Consider the following 12060-nt stretch of genomic DNA (forward strand, 5'->3'; position numbering starts at 1 on the left):
TTTTTTGTTTCTGGATTGCATATTTGGCTGGTCGAACATTTAGCGATGGTGTTGAGCGATTTAATGGGGTGGTTTGGTTGGTTGGCTGGCTGGCACACAATTTGCGCGCGGGGAGTTAGTACCTAGTTTGCTGTTGTTGTTGATGATGATGTCGTTGTCGTTGTTGTTACTGTTACGCAGGGCGGCAGCAGCAGAGAGAGAGCTGAGAGCTGAGAGAGACACAGAGAGGACAGAGAACAGAGAGGCAGACAGAACAGAACAGACTATCGAAAGAAAGAAAAGACTTGGAGTGGAACGCGTGTGCGTTGGTTGGGGAAATAGTGTACGTGTGCGACGTTGTGTGTGTGTATGCGGTGCGCGGTGTGGATGCATAGGTAGGTATCTTATGTGCGTGTACCGGTGGACGGGCTCACGCACTGCAGGCTCAGGCACACACGCACGCTGCTTGCTGCAGGCACAAGGGTGGCGGCGCGCCCCGCCCCCGCCTGCCGAAGCGGCGGCGTGAGGAGGTGGGCGTCTGCCGCTGCAGGAAGAAGGTGTGTATGTGTATGTGTGTGGTTGGGTTGGTTGGGTAGGTTGGTGGGTACGGGTGTGCGACAACAGGCATGGCTTGTTCCTTCCCCGGTCAACTTCTCGGCCTCCTCCCTCGTCGGCTTTCTGCCTATGTACATACGTACGTACGCATGCTTGGATCTGCTCCCTAAGTCTTTTCCTCTCCTCTGCTCCTGCTAGTTACTGCCACCACTGACGCAGTGCAACATCGCACACACGGACGAGCTGCTCCTTCTGGCACTGCTGCTGCTTTCTCCGCTTTCCTTCCATGCTGTACCTACGCACGCACGCACGCAAGTCTCCGCCGGAGGCCGCCGCGAACTCCGCTGCTAGGTACGTACGTAGGTGGGTGCTGTCGCTTGCCTTGGTTGCTGCCTGCTGCTCTGCTTCTCCGCACTTGTTAGGTACCTACCGCGTGCGTGCGGTGCGGGGGTTTCAGCGCGTCGGTGTCGGTGTCGGTGTCGGTGTCGGTGTTGAGGCGCTCTTAGGTGCTTTGCTTTGCTTTGCTTACTGTACTGTACAGTGCAGTAGATACACTGCCTGCCTAGCTAGGTAGGTAGGTAGGTAGGCACGTACGTAGGTACGGCGTTAGTGCTGATCCACGGGGGCGCGTGGCCGGCACGCGGTGCGGTTGCTTGGTGCGTTGCTCTTGCGTGGCTTTGGTGCGTCTGCGTCTGTGCCGCCGACGGAGAAGGCGGGTATGGCGCTTAGAGGGCGGCGGCGGTGGTGGTGCGAGGGCCGTGGGTTGGGTGGTCGCGCTGCGCTTCGCTAGGTACGCTTCGCTGCATGCCATGCGGCGTCCGGGGACCTGGGTACGGGGGAGGAGGGGAGCGGGTAGGGCGGCGGGCGCGTGGGCGCGCGCGTGGTTGGTGCCGGGTGTGTGTGTGTGTGTGTGTGTGCTCGAGTAAAGTAGGTACGGATCCGTAGGTAGCATCTTGGTTGGCGGGCATGGCATGGCATGGCATGGGGGCCCCGCGTCTATACTCTCTCTGCCATTCGTGCGGAGGTTTGCCTCCTGGTTCCTGAATGCTACCTAGGTGGCTTAGGTCACTCTCACTCTCTAGGTCCCTCCCTCTCTCGCTCTTTTCTTCCGTCTTACATACCGCATTGCTGCCTTGTCCGCCTGACCGCGTCGCAGCCGGAGTATAGGTATGCTCTGCCCGATGCTGATCTGCTCCAGGCAGGCAGGCAGGCAGGCAAGCAGGCAGACACGCAGGAGATCGTCGTCGCGGGCTCCGGCGCTGCGCCTGCTCGTGCTCGTGCTCGTGTGCGGTGTACCTACCTAGGTACTGTACTCCCCCATGCGCTCAGTTGGCGGCAGCACCGCGCAGCGCGGTCGGATATTGGGCTTGGGCTTGGGCATGAAGCGCGCCGCGATGAGCTTCATGCCAGCATAGGGACCCATCTGCGAGCCAGCGTCATGGGCGCGAATGTCTTGCCCATCTCCAGTGCCACTCCAGTGTTCGATCCCACTGCTCTTGCACTTGGACGGGATCAGGGTGGAGTGGGCGCCCGACACTCCAACAACCAGAGCGACAAGGTCGTTTTCTCATCCGGGAAAGACGACTGGCTGGGTTTGGTTTGCCCTCCATGTCCCTCCCGTCGTCTTGAATGCTTTTACCTAGGTAGGCAGTTCCCCCCAGCCAGAAGAAGCCTGGGTGGTTAAGTGAACGGTGGAAGGCACAGGAACCAACCTCGCATGACCCCCTCCTCTCTACCCTTACATTCCTCCTCCCTTCCCTCCCTCCATCAGCTCACGCATAAGTTGTAACCAAAACCCCATCCGTCGCGCAGACCCATACTACATAGGTACGCACGCTACGCAGCCACGTGCCGGCCGAAGCGTACCTAGCCACGAGGCCAGTGGCGCCGACGGGCGGCAGGACCTGCGCTAGTGCGGCAGTGCGAGCCTCTGCGGCGACGGATGGGCGGACGGGCAACGGACGAAGTGGGCACGCGAGCTAGGGCGCGTGGCTTTGGCGGCGAGGGAAGTGGGCACTGGAGTATCTGTCCACATGTGCATCCGCAGAAGAGCGCTGTCTTCGGAGGTTGTACTGTGCCTACTTGTTCAATGGCGTGTGTCCTTGCTCTTCTGTCAACTACGTTAGGTAGGTAGGTAGGTACTGTGTAGTTAAGACGCGTGCCGTCAACGCGCCCACCCAGCTCGGCTTTCTTTTTTTCCCTCTATTCATCTCTAAACGAATGCTTTCCATAAACCCGTGCCCGTGTCTGTCCCCACGTAATGCCATTGTTTTCACTTCGTACTCTTATGCCATCAAACAAAAAACACCATATATGCTCCGCCAAGCCACACCATCCCGCCCCGCCCATTTTAACGCCTGGAAATGCATGGATGCGCCTTCGAGCAGCCCCTCACTCCTCCCGTCTAGGCCTCCTCGTCGCTGCTCTCGTCCTCCGCGTCCTCGTCGTTCAGCCACTTGCTCATGTAAACGCCATCGTTCCAGAAACCCAGCTTGCGGTAGTAGTTCCTGACACCGACGCCCGAGATGACTGACAGCTTCTTGGAGCCGTGCTCGTGGCGCGCAATGCGCTCCGCCTCCTCCATGAGCAGGGTGCCGTAGCCCTGGTGCTGGAACTTCTTGGGGTCGCGACTGTGCATGGGCACCGCGGTGCCGTAGACGTGCAGCTCGCGCACCATGCTGGTCGGCTGCCCCGTGAGCTCCTTGCGGAACGTGTGCGACACGCTGCACTTGCGCAGCCGCAGCAGCCCGATCAATATGTCCTGCTTGGGGTCCTCGTACGCCAGGAACGTCTCCCACCCGCCGTTGGCCACGTAGTCGCGCCGCACTAGCTCTACCTGGTTCGGCCGGATCTTGTTCTTCACCTCGTTGATGCCGACTTCGCGCGTCCGCACGTCGCGGCACGACGTCCCAAAGTCCTTCATCCGCGCCAGCGCCAGCTCGCGCAGGTTGCCGTTCTCGACGCCTGCCGTCACCAGCGGCATCGGAATGTCGCGCTGCACGCGGTAGATGCGGGTCCAGGGGGGCACGAGGGCGAGGATGCGCGCAACAAGGTCGACCAGCGCGTTCGGCGTGTAGTTCTTGTAGCGGCCGGTGCGCCACAGCTCGTACAGGCCGGTGCCACGGATGACGAGCGTGGGGTAGATCTTAAGTCCGTCGGTGCGGAAGGCGGGGTTCTCGAAGTACTCGCGGAACTGGTCCAGGTCGCGCTCCATGCCCACGTTTGGCAGGTCCGGCATCATGTGCGAGACGACCTTGAAGCCAGCGTCCTTGGCGAGCTTGAACGTCTCTGCCACGGCCGCGACAGTGTGTCCGCGGTTCGTGTCGCGCGCCACGTCTTCGTACAGGCTCTGCACGCCAATCTCGAGCCGCGTGCACCCGTACCGCAGCATTGCGCTCAGGTGCTGGTCCAGGCAGTAGTCGGGGCGCGTCTCGATGGTGATGCCGACACACTTGACGTTGCTCATCTCGCCGGCGGCCACGGCCTCGTCGACGTTGGTCGTCTGGTAGCCGCTCAGCGCATTGTGCAGCTGCGAGATGAATTCGTCGCGGTAGCTCTCCGGCAGCGACATGAAGGTGCCGCCCATGATGATGTACTCGACCTTGTCGACACTGTGACCCAGGCTCTTGATCTGGTCGACGCGACCACGCGCCTGCTCGTAGGGATCGTAGCGCGCGCGGATGGCGCGCATAGATGTCGGCTCGTAGCCCGTGTACGACTGAGTCGAGTATTCAAAGTCGGAGTCGGGACCACCAGGGCAGTAGACGCAGATGTTGCCCGTGTAGGAAATGTGCGGGCAGCGGTGCGGCTTGCACATGACGGCGACGACGGCAATGCCTGACGAGGTGCGGATGGGCTTGGCGATGAGCTTGGGCAGAATGTATTTCTTGTAGTGCTCGGGCACGGCGGCGATGATGGCCGTCAGCGGCGGCTGGGTGCTGAGGAAGTGCTTTTTGGCCATCTGGCCGCGCAGGGCGTTTAGGTTGATGTCGCGCTTGGGCTTGGAGCTGTCGAGCTGGGCCTCGTAGTCCTGGATGAGGGCGCTGGCAATGTCGGCGCAGGCGCGCATGTAGCGCTCGTTCTCGGGCGGCAGCTTGACATTTTTGGGCAGGCGACGAGGGACGCGGGCCTCTGTGAGGGTGAGGGTTGCCATGGTGGTGATGTTGTTGTTGTTGGTGTCGTAGTGGCGGATGTCCCGCATATCGGAAAGGCCGTCGCCGCGCTTGTGAAAATCCGCCCGGCCCTTGCGCATCTCCGCGAAGCTTGCAAACCAACACCGACTCTAACCGTCCTCTCATCCACAACCCCTCCCTCCTCTCATCTCTCCCCTCTCCTCTATCCGCGAGCAGAGTCCAAGATGCAGGCCATTCGTCGTCCCTTCTGCTCGGCCCTGGCTGCTGCCGGCCGCCGCCAGGCCTACTCGACCGCCTCTTCGCCCTACGCTTCCACCAACGTCAACCTTGCCATTAACAAGGACACCAAGGTCCTGTTCCAGGGCTTCACTGGCAAGCAGGGAACGTACGTGCTCGCCGTTCCCGCCTGCGACCGCCGCCGAAAAATGCTAATCCAAAGCCAGCTTCCACGCTACCCAGGCCATCGACTACGGTATGCCGCCTCGAGCTTCCGCCCTCTGATAACGGATATTGACAAAAAGTTATCAGGCACCAATGTCGTCGGCGGTACCAACCCCAAGAAGGCCGGCTCCGAGCATCTCGGCAAGCCCGTTTTCGCGACGGTTGAGGATGCCAGGAAGCAGACCGGCGCCAACGCTTCCGCCATCTTCGTCCCGCCTCCTCTTGCGGCCGCTTCCATTGAGGAGGCCATCAAGGCCGAGATGCCCCTCGTCGTCTGCATCACCGAGGGTATCCCCCAGCACGACATGGTCCGCATCACCGACATGCTGAAGACCCAGAGCAAGACGCGCATGCTTGGCCCTAACTGCCCCGGTATCATTGCTCCGGTACGTTCTCACTCAGCGCATGCGCATTAGGTAGGAGTTGTCGCTGATCCCCCCATCAGGGTCAGTGCAAGATTGGTATCATGCCCGGCTTCATCCACAAGCGCGGCCGCGTTGGTATCGTCTCCCGCTCCGGTACTCTGACCTACGAGGCCGTCAACCAGACGACCCAGACCGGTCTTGGCCAGTCCCTCGTCGTCGGTATTGGTGGTGACCCCTTCTCCGGCACCAACTTCATCGACTGCCTGGACATCTTCCTGAAGGACGAGGCCACCGAGGGCATCATCATGATTGGTGAGATTGGTGGCGCCGCCGAGGAGGACGCCGCGGACTTCCTCAAGGCCAACAACACCATGGGCAAGCCCGTTGTCAGCTTCATTGCTGGTATCTCGGCGCCTCCTGGCAGGAGGATGGGTCACGCTGGTGAGTTTGGATGATGCGTTTCGACTTGTGGTATGCGCGTGGCTAATGCGGAAAATAGGTGCCATTGTTTCTGGCGGCAAGGGTGATGCCAACTCGAAGATCACTGCTCTCGAGGGTGCGGGTGTCGTCGTCGAGCGCAGCCCCGCTGCCCTCGGCAAGGCGCTCCACGCCGAGTTTGTCAAGCGTGACCTGATATAGAAGGAGAGACGGATCTGGTGGACGGGCCGGAGTTGGTGCGACGCCGAATTTTGAGCGATTGTTTACCTGCATTACCCTTGACGCTGTTGCTCGTCAGTGTACATTAGCTAGCTAGAGTAGTGGCAACGTGGTGCTGTGTGATGTATAAATGGTGGTGTTTGGTTGTGACGTCGGATGTAGTACTATGTATAGGTAGGTAGTATCTAATGGCGAATCCCTGCCCGCCCGCGGATCCTCCCACCCCAGGCGCGCGCGCTTTAATCACCCCTCGCTCTCTCGCCTACCCGCAACCACCACCCTCTCTCTCTCTTTTCGCTGCGACAATGTGAGATTTCCTTGCTTCGTCGCCCACGCCTCCCCCGCTGATCCCCTGTGCTTCCAGGCTCTCCGGCATCCTGATCTTCAACCAAAAGGGTGAGAACCTCATCTTCCGCGCCTTTCGCAACGACTGCCGCCCCCGTCTCGCCGACGTCTTCCGCATCCAAGTAATCAGCAATGCGCAAGTGCGCTCGCCCATTCTGACCCTCGGCTCCACCACCTTCAGCCATGTGAAGCACGAGAACATCTACCTGGTTGCCGTGACCAAGAGCAACGCCAACGCCGCGCTGGTGTTTGAGTTCCTCTACCGCCTCGTCGGCCTGGGTAAGGCCTACTTTGGCAAGTTCGATGAGGAGGCTGTCAAGAACAACTTTGTGCTGGTCTACGAGCTGCTCGATGGTACGTCATGCCGACCTGGCTCAGGGTGGACGACGGCTGACCGGGGGCGCTGCATGCAGAGATCCTCGACTTCGGATATCCGCAGAACACCGAAACGGAGACGCTGAAGATGTACATCACGACCGAGGGCGTCAAGTCTGAAAGGGCAATGGTAATAGTCGTCCCCTCCCCCGCGCAATGCTATGGGCTTCGCTATGACAACTGCTAACAGGACGGCTCGCCGTAGGAGGACTCTTCCAAGATCACCATGCAGGCTACGGGCGCGCTCTCCTGGCGACGATCGGACATCAAGTACCGCAAGAACGAGGCGTTTGTGGACGTCATCGAGGACGTGAACCTCCTCATGTCGGCGACGGGCACGGTGCTGCGGGCCGACGTAAACGGGCAAATTGTCATGCGCGCATACCTCTCGGGCACGCCGGAATGCAAGTTTGGGCTCAACGACCGGCTGACGCTGGGCGAGGACAGCCTGCACGCGCCGTCCGGGAACCGGGCGGGCACGAAAGCGACGCGGGCGGCCGCGGGCTCGGTGACGCTCGAGGACTGCCAGTTCCACCAGTGCGTGAAGCTGGGCAAGTTCGACACGGACCGCATCATCAGCTTCGTGCCGCCCGACGGCGAGTTCGAGCTGATGCGGTACCGGGCGACGGAAAACGTCAACCTGCCCTTCAAGGTGCACGCGATCGTGAACGAGGTCGGCAAGACCAAGGTCGAGTACAGCATCGCCATCCGCGCCAACTACGGCTCCAAGCTCTTCGCCACCAACGTCGTCGTGCGCATCCCCACGCCGCTCAACACGGCCAATATTTCCAGCCGCACCAGCCAGGGCAAGGCCAAGTACGAGCCCGAGCACAACAACATTGTCTGGAAGATTCCGCGCTTCACGGGGCAGAGCGAGTTTGTGCTCAGCGCCGAGGCGACGTTGACGAGCATGACGAACCAGAAGGCGTGGAGCCGGCCGCCGCTGAGCTTGAATTTCAGCTTGCTCATGTTCACGAGCAGCGGGTTGCTGGTGCGCTACTTGAAGGTGTTTGAGAAGAGTAACTACAGCTCCGTCAAGTGGGTCCGCTATATGACGCGCGCGGGCAACTACGAAATCCGCTTCTAGACGTGCGCGCGCTGCTGGTTACGCGGGGGGGCGGGGGATGGTCGAAGGGAAGGGCGGGAAGCGCTGCGCATTGCACTGTTTGGTTGCATACATGCATGCGCGTGTGCAAGAGGCGGGAACTGGTCGATTTGCTGCGGAAGTCGTTGTGACGACTAGTTCAGCAACACAGCTCTGCCGCTTTAGCAGCATCGGTGGCGGCAAACAACGACGACAGCAGCAGCAGCAGCATACAGCCGCGCCTTTCAGCAGGCGGAAAGCGTCCTACAGGCGAAGCGGCGGGCGGGGCGCGGAGCTCCTACACCTACACCTACACTTACCCCTACGAGTCGCCGCCTCCGCCACTGCCACCGCAGCCAGCGCCCGCAGTTTTGATTTTTGCATTGGGACGGAGTCGGAGTCAAAGGCGGAGTTCAGGGTACCTCAACCTCAACCTCTATATCCAGCGGGGAGCGGGAGGTTCTTGCTGCAGCACGGGGGGCCATCAAGCCCCGTCAATTTCTTGTTCTTCCTCTTCAATTGTCAGGTACCTTTTTTTGTCTTGGCTTATCTTGTCTTGTCTTGTCTTGTTCTTCTCCTGCCCCTCCGTCCCTCCCTCGTACTTTTCGCTTTAAACTTCGCTTTGCCGCAACGGGGGAGGAGGCATTTCTATTTCTCTATCTATCTATCTATCTATCTATCTAGTATTTATATACTTGGCTTGGCTTGGCTTGGCTTTATGCGCTGTGGGTTGAGGTATCTTACTTAATTTTTGTATGGGGGTTTTGGCTTTTGGTTGGGCTTTTTGTGCGGGTTGTGTGGTTGTGCTTAAGTGTGTGGTGTGATGTGTTTGTTGCTAAGGGTGGTTGAGGCGGGGGTTTAGATGGAGCTTTTCCACCGGTATGGAAGCTGAGGTTTGCTTTGTGGTTGCAATAGATGCTGCTGAGACTGTTGATGCGCTGTCGTGTGCTGTTTGAGAAAGACCTTTGCTCGGTATGCTGACCTCAAAACGCCTGGACATGCGCGTGCGGACGGAAGATAGCAGGAGACTTCTTATTTTCGTCAAGACAGACTCAATTCATTCCCAATCAACCCATGTAAAGCAAAGAAATAAATAATATGGATAACTTTGCTGACATTGGCGCTGCTTCCAAGCTGATGGAAAAGTGTTCGTCCTCAAGCCATCATACTCTCCTACGCCCGCATAGTCATAGTCATACCTCCTCTTTTGCCAGTGGGCCCGGCGTTACCACCCTAACCCCCACCTCACCTAAACCTAACTCCTCCTTCTCATTCATTATACGTCATGAACTCATCATTGTCCATACGCCGATACTTGAACCAGAACACGACTGTCTGCAGCGCGAGCGCGATGGATGGCCCGGCCCAGATCCAGATGAGGTAGGGCTGGCAGCGCGAGCACGATATCAGTACTTGCCATGCTCAAGAAAGGCGTCGGCCGATATATACGACGCCGAGAGAGCCAGTTTAGTGGATGGTTTAAGTGGATGGTGGACGTACATCTTTGATGACGGGCGAGAGCACCTCCCCCGCCGCCGACGACAGCGCGTGCGTCGCCAGGAACAGCGCCACGGCCAGCGCTTTCATGTTGTGCGGGCTTCGTGCGTACGCGATTTCGTAGCCGGTCACGTTGCAGAAGCACTCTGACAGCGCGCCGAGCACCACGACCGGGATCTGCAGCCAGACTTGCCATCAGCACTCTTCGTCTTCCCGTGGGCCTGGGTCTGTTCCTCAGTCCAGGATATGCTACTTACCTGCATCCAAATACTGATGGGCGACACGCCCGCGCCGTCGTTGGCGCACCGCGTCGCTGCGTACTTGCATGGGTTCGTCTCGTAGACGTAGTACTGCAGGACGGCACCGAGGGCGCTGCTGATGCTCGCGAGTATGAAGCCCAGCGTGATACGCGTTATGCGGCCGAATTTGATGTTGCGCTTGCGCAGGAGCGGGTAGATAACGTAGGTCAGGATTGGGATGGTGATGACGATGGCGAGGGGGTTGAAGTTGATGAGAATGTCATTCGGCGCGCCGTTCGTTAGCATCGTCGAGCCTGGAGTGAGAGGGTGTGAGCTTAGACTGATGCTTCTTTGTTTTCTCAGAGTCTAGGGATAGCAAGTCTTTACTGACCTTGGTTCGTTAAGACGCTTCCAATGCCGCTGTCGCTCAAATTATAGATGGGGAAGTATAAGAAGATCTTGCACGCGCCAAGCGTACGAATGACATCGTCAACAAACCTGTCGGTCCAGTCGATGGGCTTGCCGCGGAATGTCGTTATGTCTCTTTCGCTGAGCCGGGCTGGTTTTACTGAATCCCAGAAGTCACTCTTCCAAAACTTGCCCCGGTTCTCCCTTACTGCCAGTGTACAGATGCGGACGACCCTTGTAAGTTCAGGTCCGCTTGGTGGTACTTTGACGACCCGCGTGTACAGGTAGAGCAGCAGCAGGGGAAGGAACATGAAAATGATGGTTGGTAGAAGGTATGCCAGCCAGTAGCCGATTCGTTTCTCAGCGTAGGTTGTTGCGAGGGCGAAAAAGGCTCCAATGTTGACCAGCGCTGTTTGCTTTATCAGCAGTGAAGGAATGGTTCCAGATAAGTGCACTCTCACCGTAAAATACGAGCATCAAACGTTGTACTGTGGCTTCGGGATCGACAATGACTTTTTCTCCTGACTTTAGAACTTTGGTATAAGGTTTCTGGTGTGTATACTGGTCAAGGATAGCAGGCGCGACGTTTGGTTTAAACAAGCCTTTCAATAGTATCAGCAATTGTGTGCTGGAAGCCTTTGATAAGCTTACCTGCTCCAACAGCCAAGACGATCAGGCTGACAACAAAGGGTGCTAGACCTTTGCCAGCCTGCAACACACTAGGCAGTGCCCCAAATATCATGATAATGTGAGCAAAAAAGCATACTAACACGCCAATCAAAATGGTCTTGAAGCGTCCCAGCTTGGTGTCTGCTATCCAACCACCAAAAATGGGTATGATGTAAGCAAGGAGAACAACAACACAAATGCGTTTGAGAATTGGAGCCCCTTGCCGAGAGCACCGGCAGTTTCCTGTGAGCCTCTCGGCGGCGCTCCAGCGCCATTTCCTAATAACTCAATTAGATCTCTATTTAGCAGTGGGCATTGTTTAAACTCGACTCACCCCCTTTGGGCAGTGAGTATTCCATGAAATTTGAAAAAACCGTTTGTGCTCCATAGTATGAAGCACGTTCTGAAACTCGACAATGCAAAGTAGCCAGCAGACCATCGGAATCCTATCAGCAACTTTGCGCATCTTTTTGCTCTCTTCTTGAGTAGGAGGCGGATGGAGATCAATGCGAGTTGACGAGGTATCATTTCTTTCTAGCTTGACGTGGTATTCCTTTTCATTGACGCTGTCCACTCGTTGTTCATCATGGTGTTGGGCAGTAGAATTATAGGTCATGCTGATCGACGGCCTCGTGAGTGGCTTTCATGAATCTTCTGTGGTATGTTCGGAGGCTGCGTCTGAATTTCTTTGGTGAGCGCACTCGCTTTGCTTCATTTTCCAAACCAAAGCTTAAGTAAAGGTCGCTCAACAATTGTTTATGGTATGTCATCATCTGCCAGGCCGGTCTCCGTGGCGTGCCGCTCTTCGTCGCTATCATGTTATACCTTGTTGTCCAGCATACATGTTGGACGCGTCATCCAGTCTCTCTCTCTCCACTGGCGACACGAGAAGCACCATCCATATCGAAAGGCATGGATTATAACCTGAGATATAAGAGTATCGCACTGAGCGTGTGCAGAGCGACCTTCTCTTCAAGTGAGTGGTTATCCCCAGCGCTGCGCAGATTATTTCGGTACCAGTACGAACACCCCAGAGGAATGCCAACAACCTCTGCGGGAATCTTTACCGGAGTAAGAATGCCTAGAGTAAGAGTGGACTTGATCAGGTTGCGTCGCGAAATAGCGTATCTCGGCGGACAAAGCTCTAGTCTCGGTCGGCGACTTCCTCCGAGTGATCGTTGTTGACAATTTAGTGGTTCTCCGTTCTGCGCTTCTTTCTGCGCGTCATGGGATGCGAAATAGCTGCGAAACAAGGCCCGGCTGATCTAGATCATGGTCGGGTTGCGACTGCATTTAGCCCAAAAGTGTCTGGA

General features: G+C 57.6%; 5 protein-coding genes across 5 annotated transcripts in view; 2 read left to right on the forward strand and 3 right to left on the reverse strand.

Annotated features, from left to right (window-relative positions):
* K452DRAFT_286452 (uncharacterized protein) overlaps nt 1–579 on the reverse strand; it is a 723-nt gene extending 144 nt beyond the window's left edge. The window contains exon 1 of the mRNA XM_033540294.1: nt 1–579. Coding sequence (XP_033398539.1) covers nt 61–372 — 312 coding nt within the window. The 5' untranslated portion in view covers nt 373–579 and the 3' untranslated portion in view covers nt 1–60.
* A 2015-nt stretch (nt 580–2594) lies between these two features.
* K452DRAFT_286453 (uncharacterized protein) lies at nt 2595–4694 on the reverse strand. The gene has a single exon (XM_033540295.1). The coding sequence runs from the start codon at nt 4685–4687 to the stop codon at nt 2939–2941; it is 1749 nt and encodes a 582-aa protein (XP_033398540.1). The 5' UTR covers nt 4688–4694; the 3' UTR covers nt 2595–2938.
* Nucleotides 4695–4804: 110 nt separating this feature from the next.
* Nucleotides 4805–6328, forward strand: K452DRAFT_269314 (uncharacterized protein). Its single transcript, XM_033538936.1, has 5 exons — nt 4805–5052; nt 5111–5139; nt 5196–5494; nt 5554–5914; nt 5973–6328. The coding sequence occupies exons 1-5, from the start codon at nt 4892–4894 to the stop codon at nt 6110–6112; spliced, it is 990 nt and encodes a 329-aa protein (XP_033398541.1). The 5' UTR covers nt 4805–4891; the 3' UTR covers nt 6113–6328.
* K452DRAFT_11352 (uncharacterized protein) lies at nt 6216–7946 on the forward strand. The gene is made up of 4 exons (XM_033535056.1): nt 6216–6437; nt 6495–6829; nt 6889–6980; nt 7056–7946. The coding sequence occupies exons 1-4, from the start codon at nt 6319–6321 to the stop codon at nt 7935–7937; spliced, it is 1428 nt and encodes a 475-aa protein (XP_033398542.1). The 5' UTR covers nt 6216–6318; the 3' UTR covers nt 7938–7946.
* Nucleotides 7947–9135: 1189 nt separating this feature from the next.
* K452DRAFT_317739 (uncharacterized protein) lies at nt 9136–10820 on the reverse strand (the record flags this gene model as incomplete). Its single annotated transcript, XM_033544097.1, has 6 exons — nt 9136–9320; nt 9435–9608; nt 9689–9984; nt 10062–10487; nt 10540–10680; nt 10730–10820. 6 exons carry the CDS (start codon nt 10818–10820, stop codon nt 9204–9206), a joined length of 1245 nt encoding a protein of 414 aa, XP_033398543.1. The 3' UTR covers nt 9136–9203.
* Between the last annotated feature and the right edge of the window lie 1240 nt (nt 10821–12060).

Source organism: Aplosporella prunicola (genome assembly GCF_010093885.1).
Source record: "Aplosporella prunicola CBS 121167 unplaced genomic scaffold K452scaffold_10, whole genome shotgun sequence".
Taxonomy (NCBI): domain Eukaryota; kingdom Fungi; phylum Ascomycota; class Dothideomycetes; order Botryosphaeriales; family Aplosporellaceae; genus Aplosporella; species Aplosporella prunicola.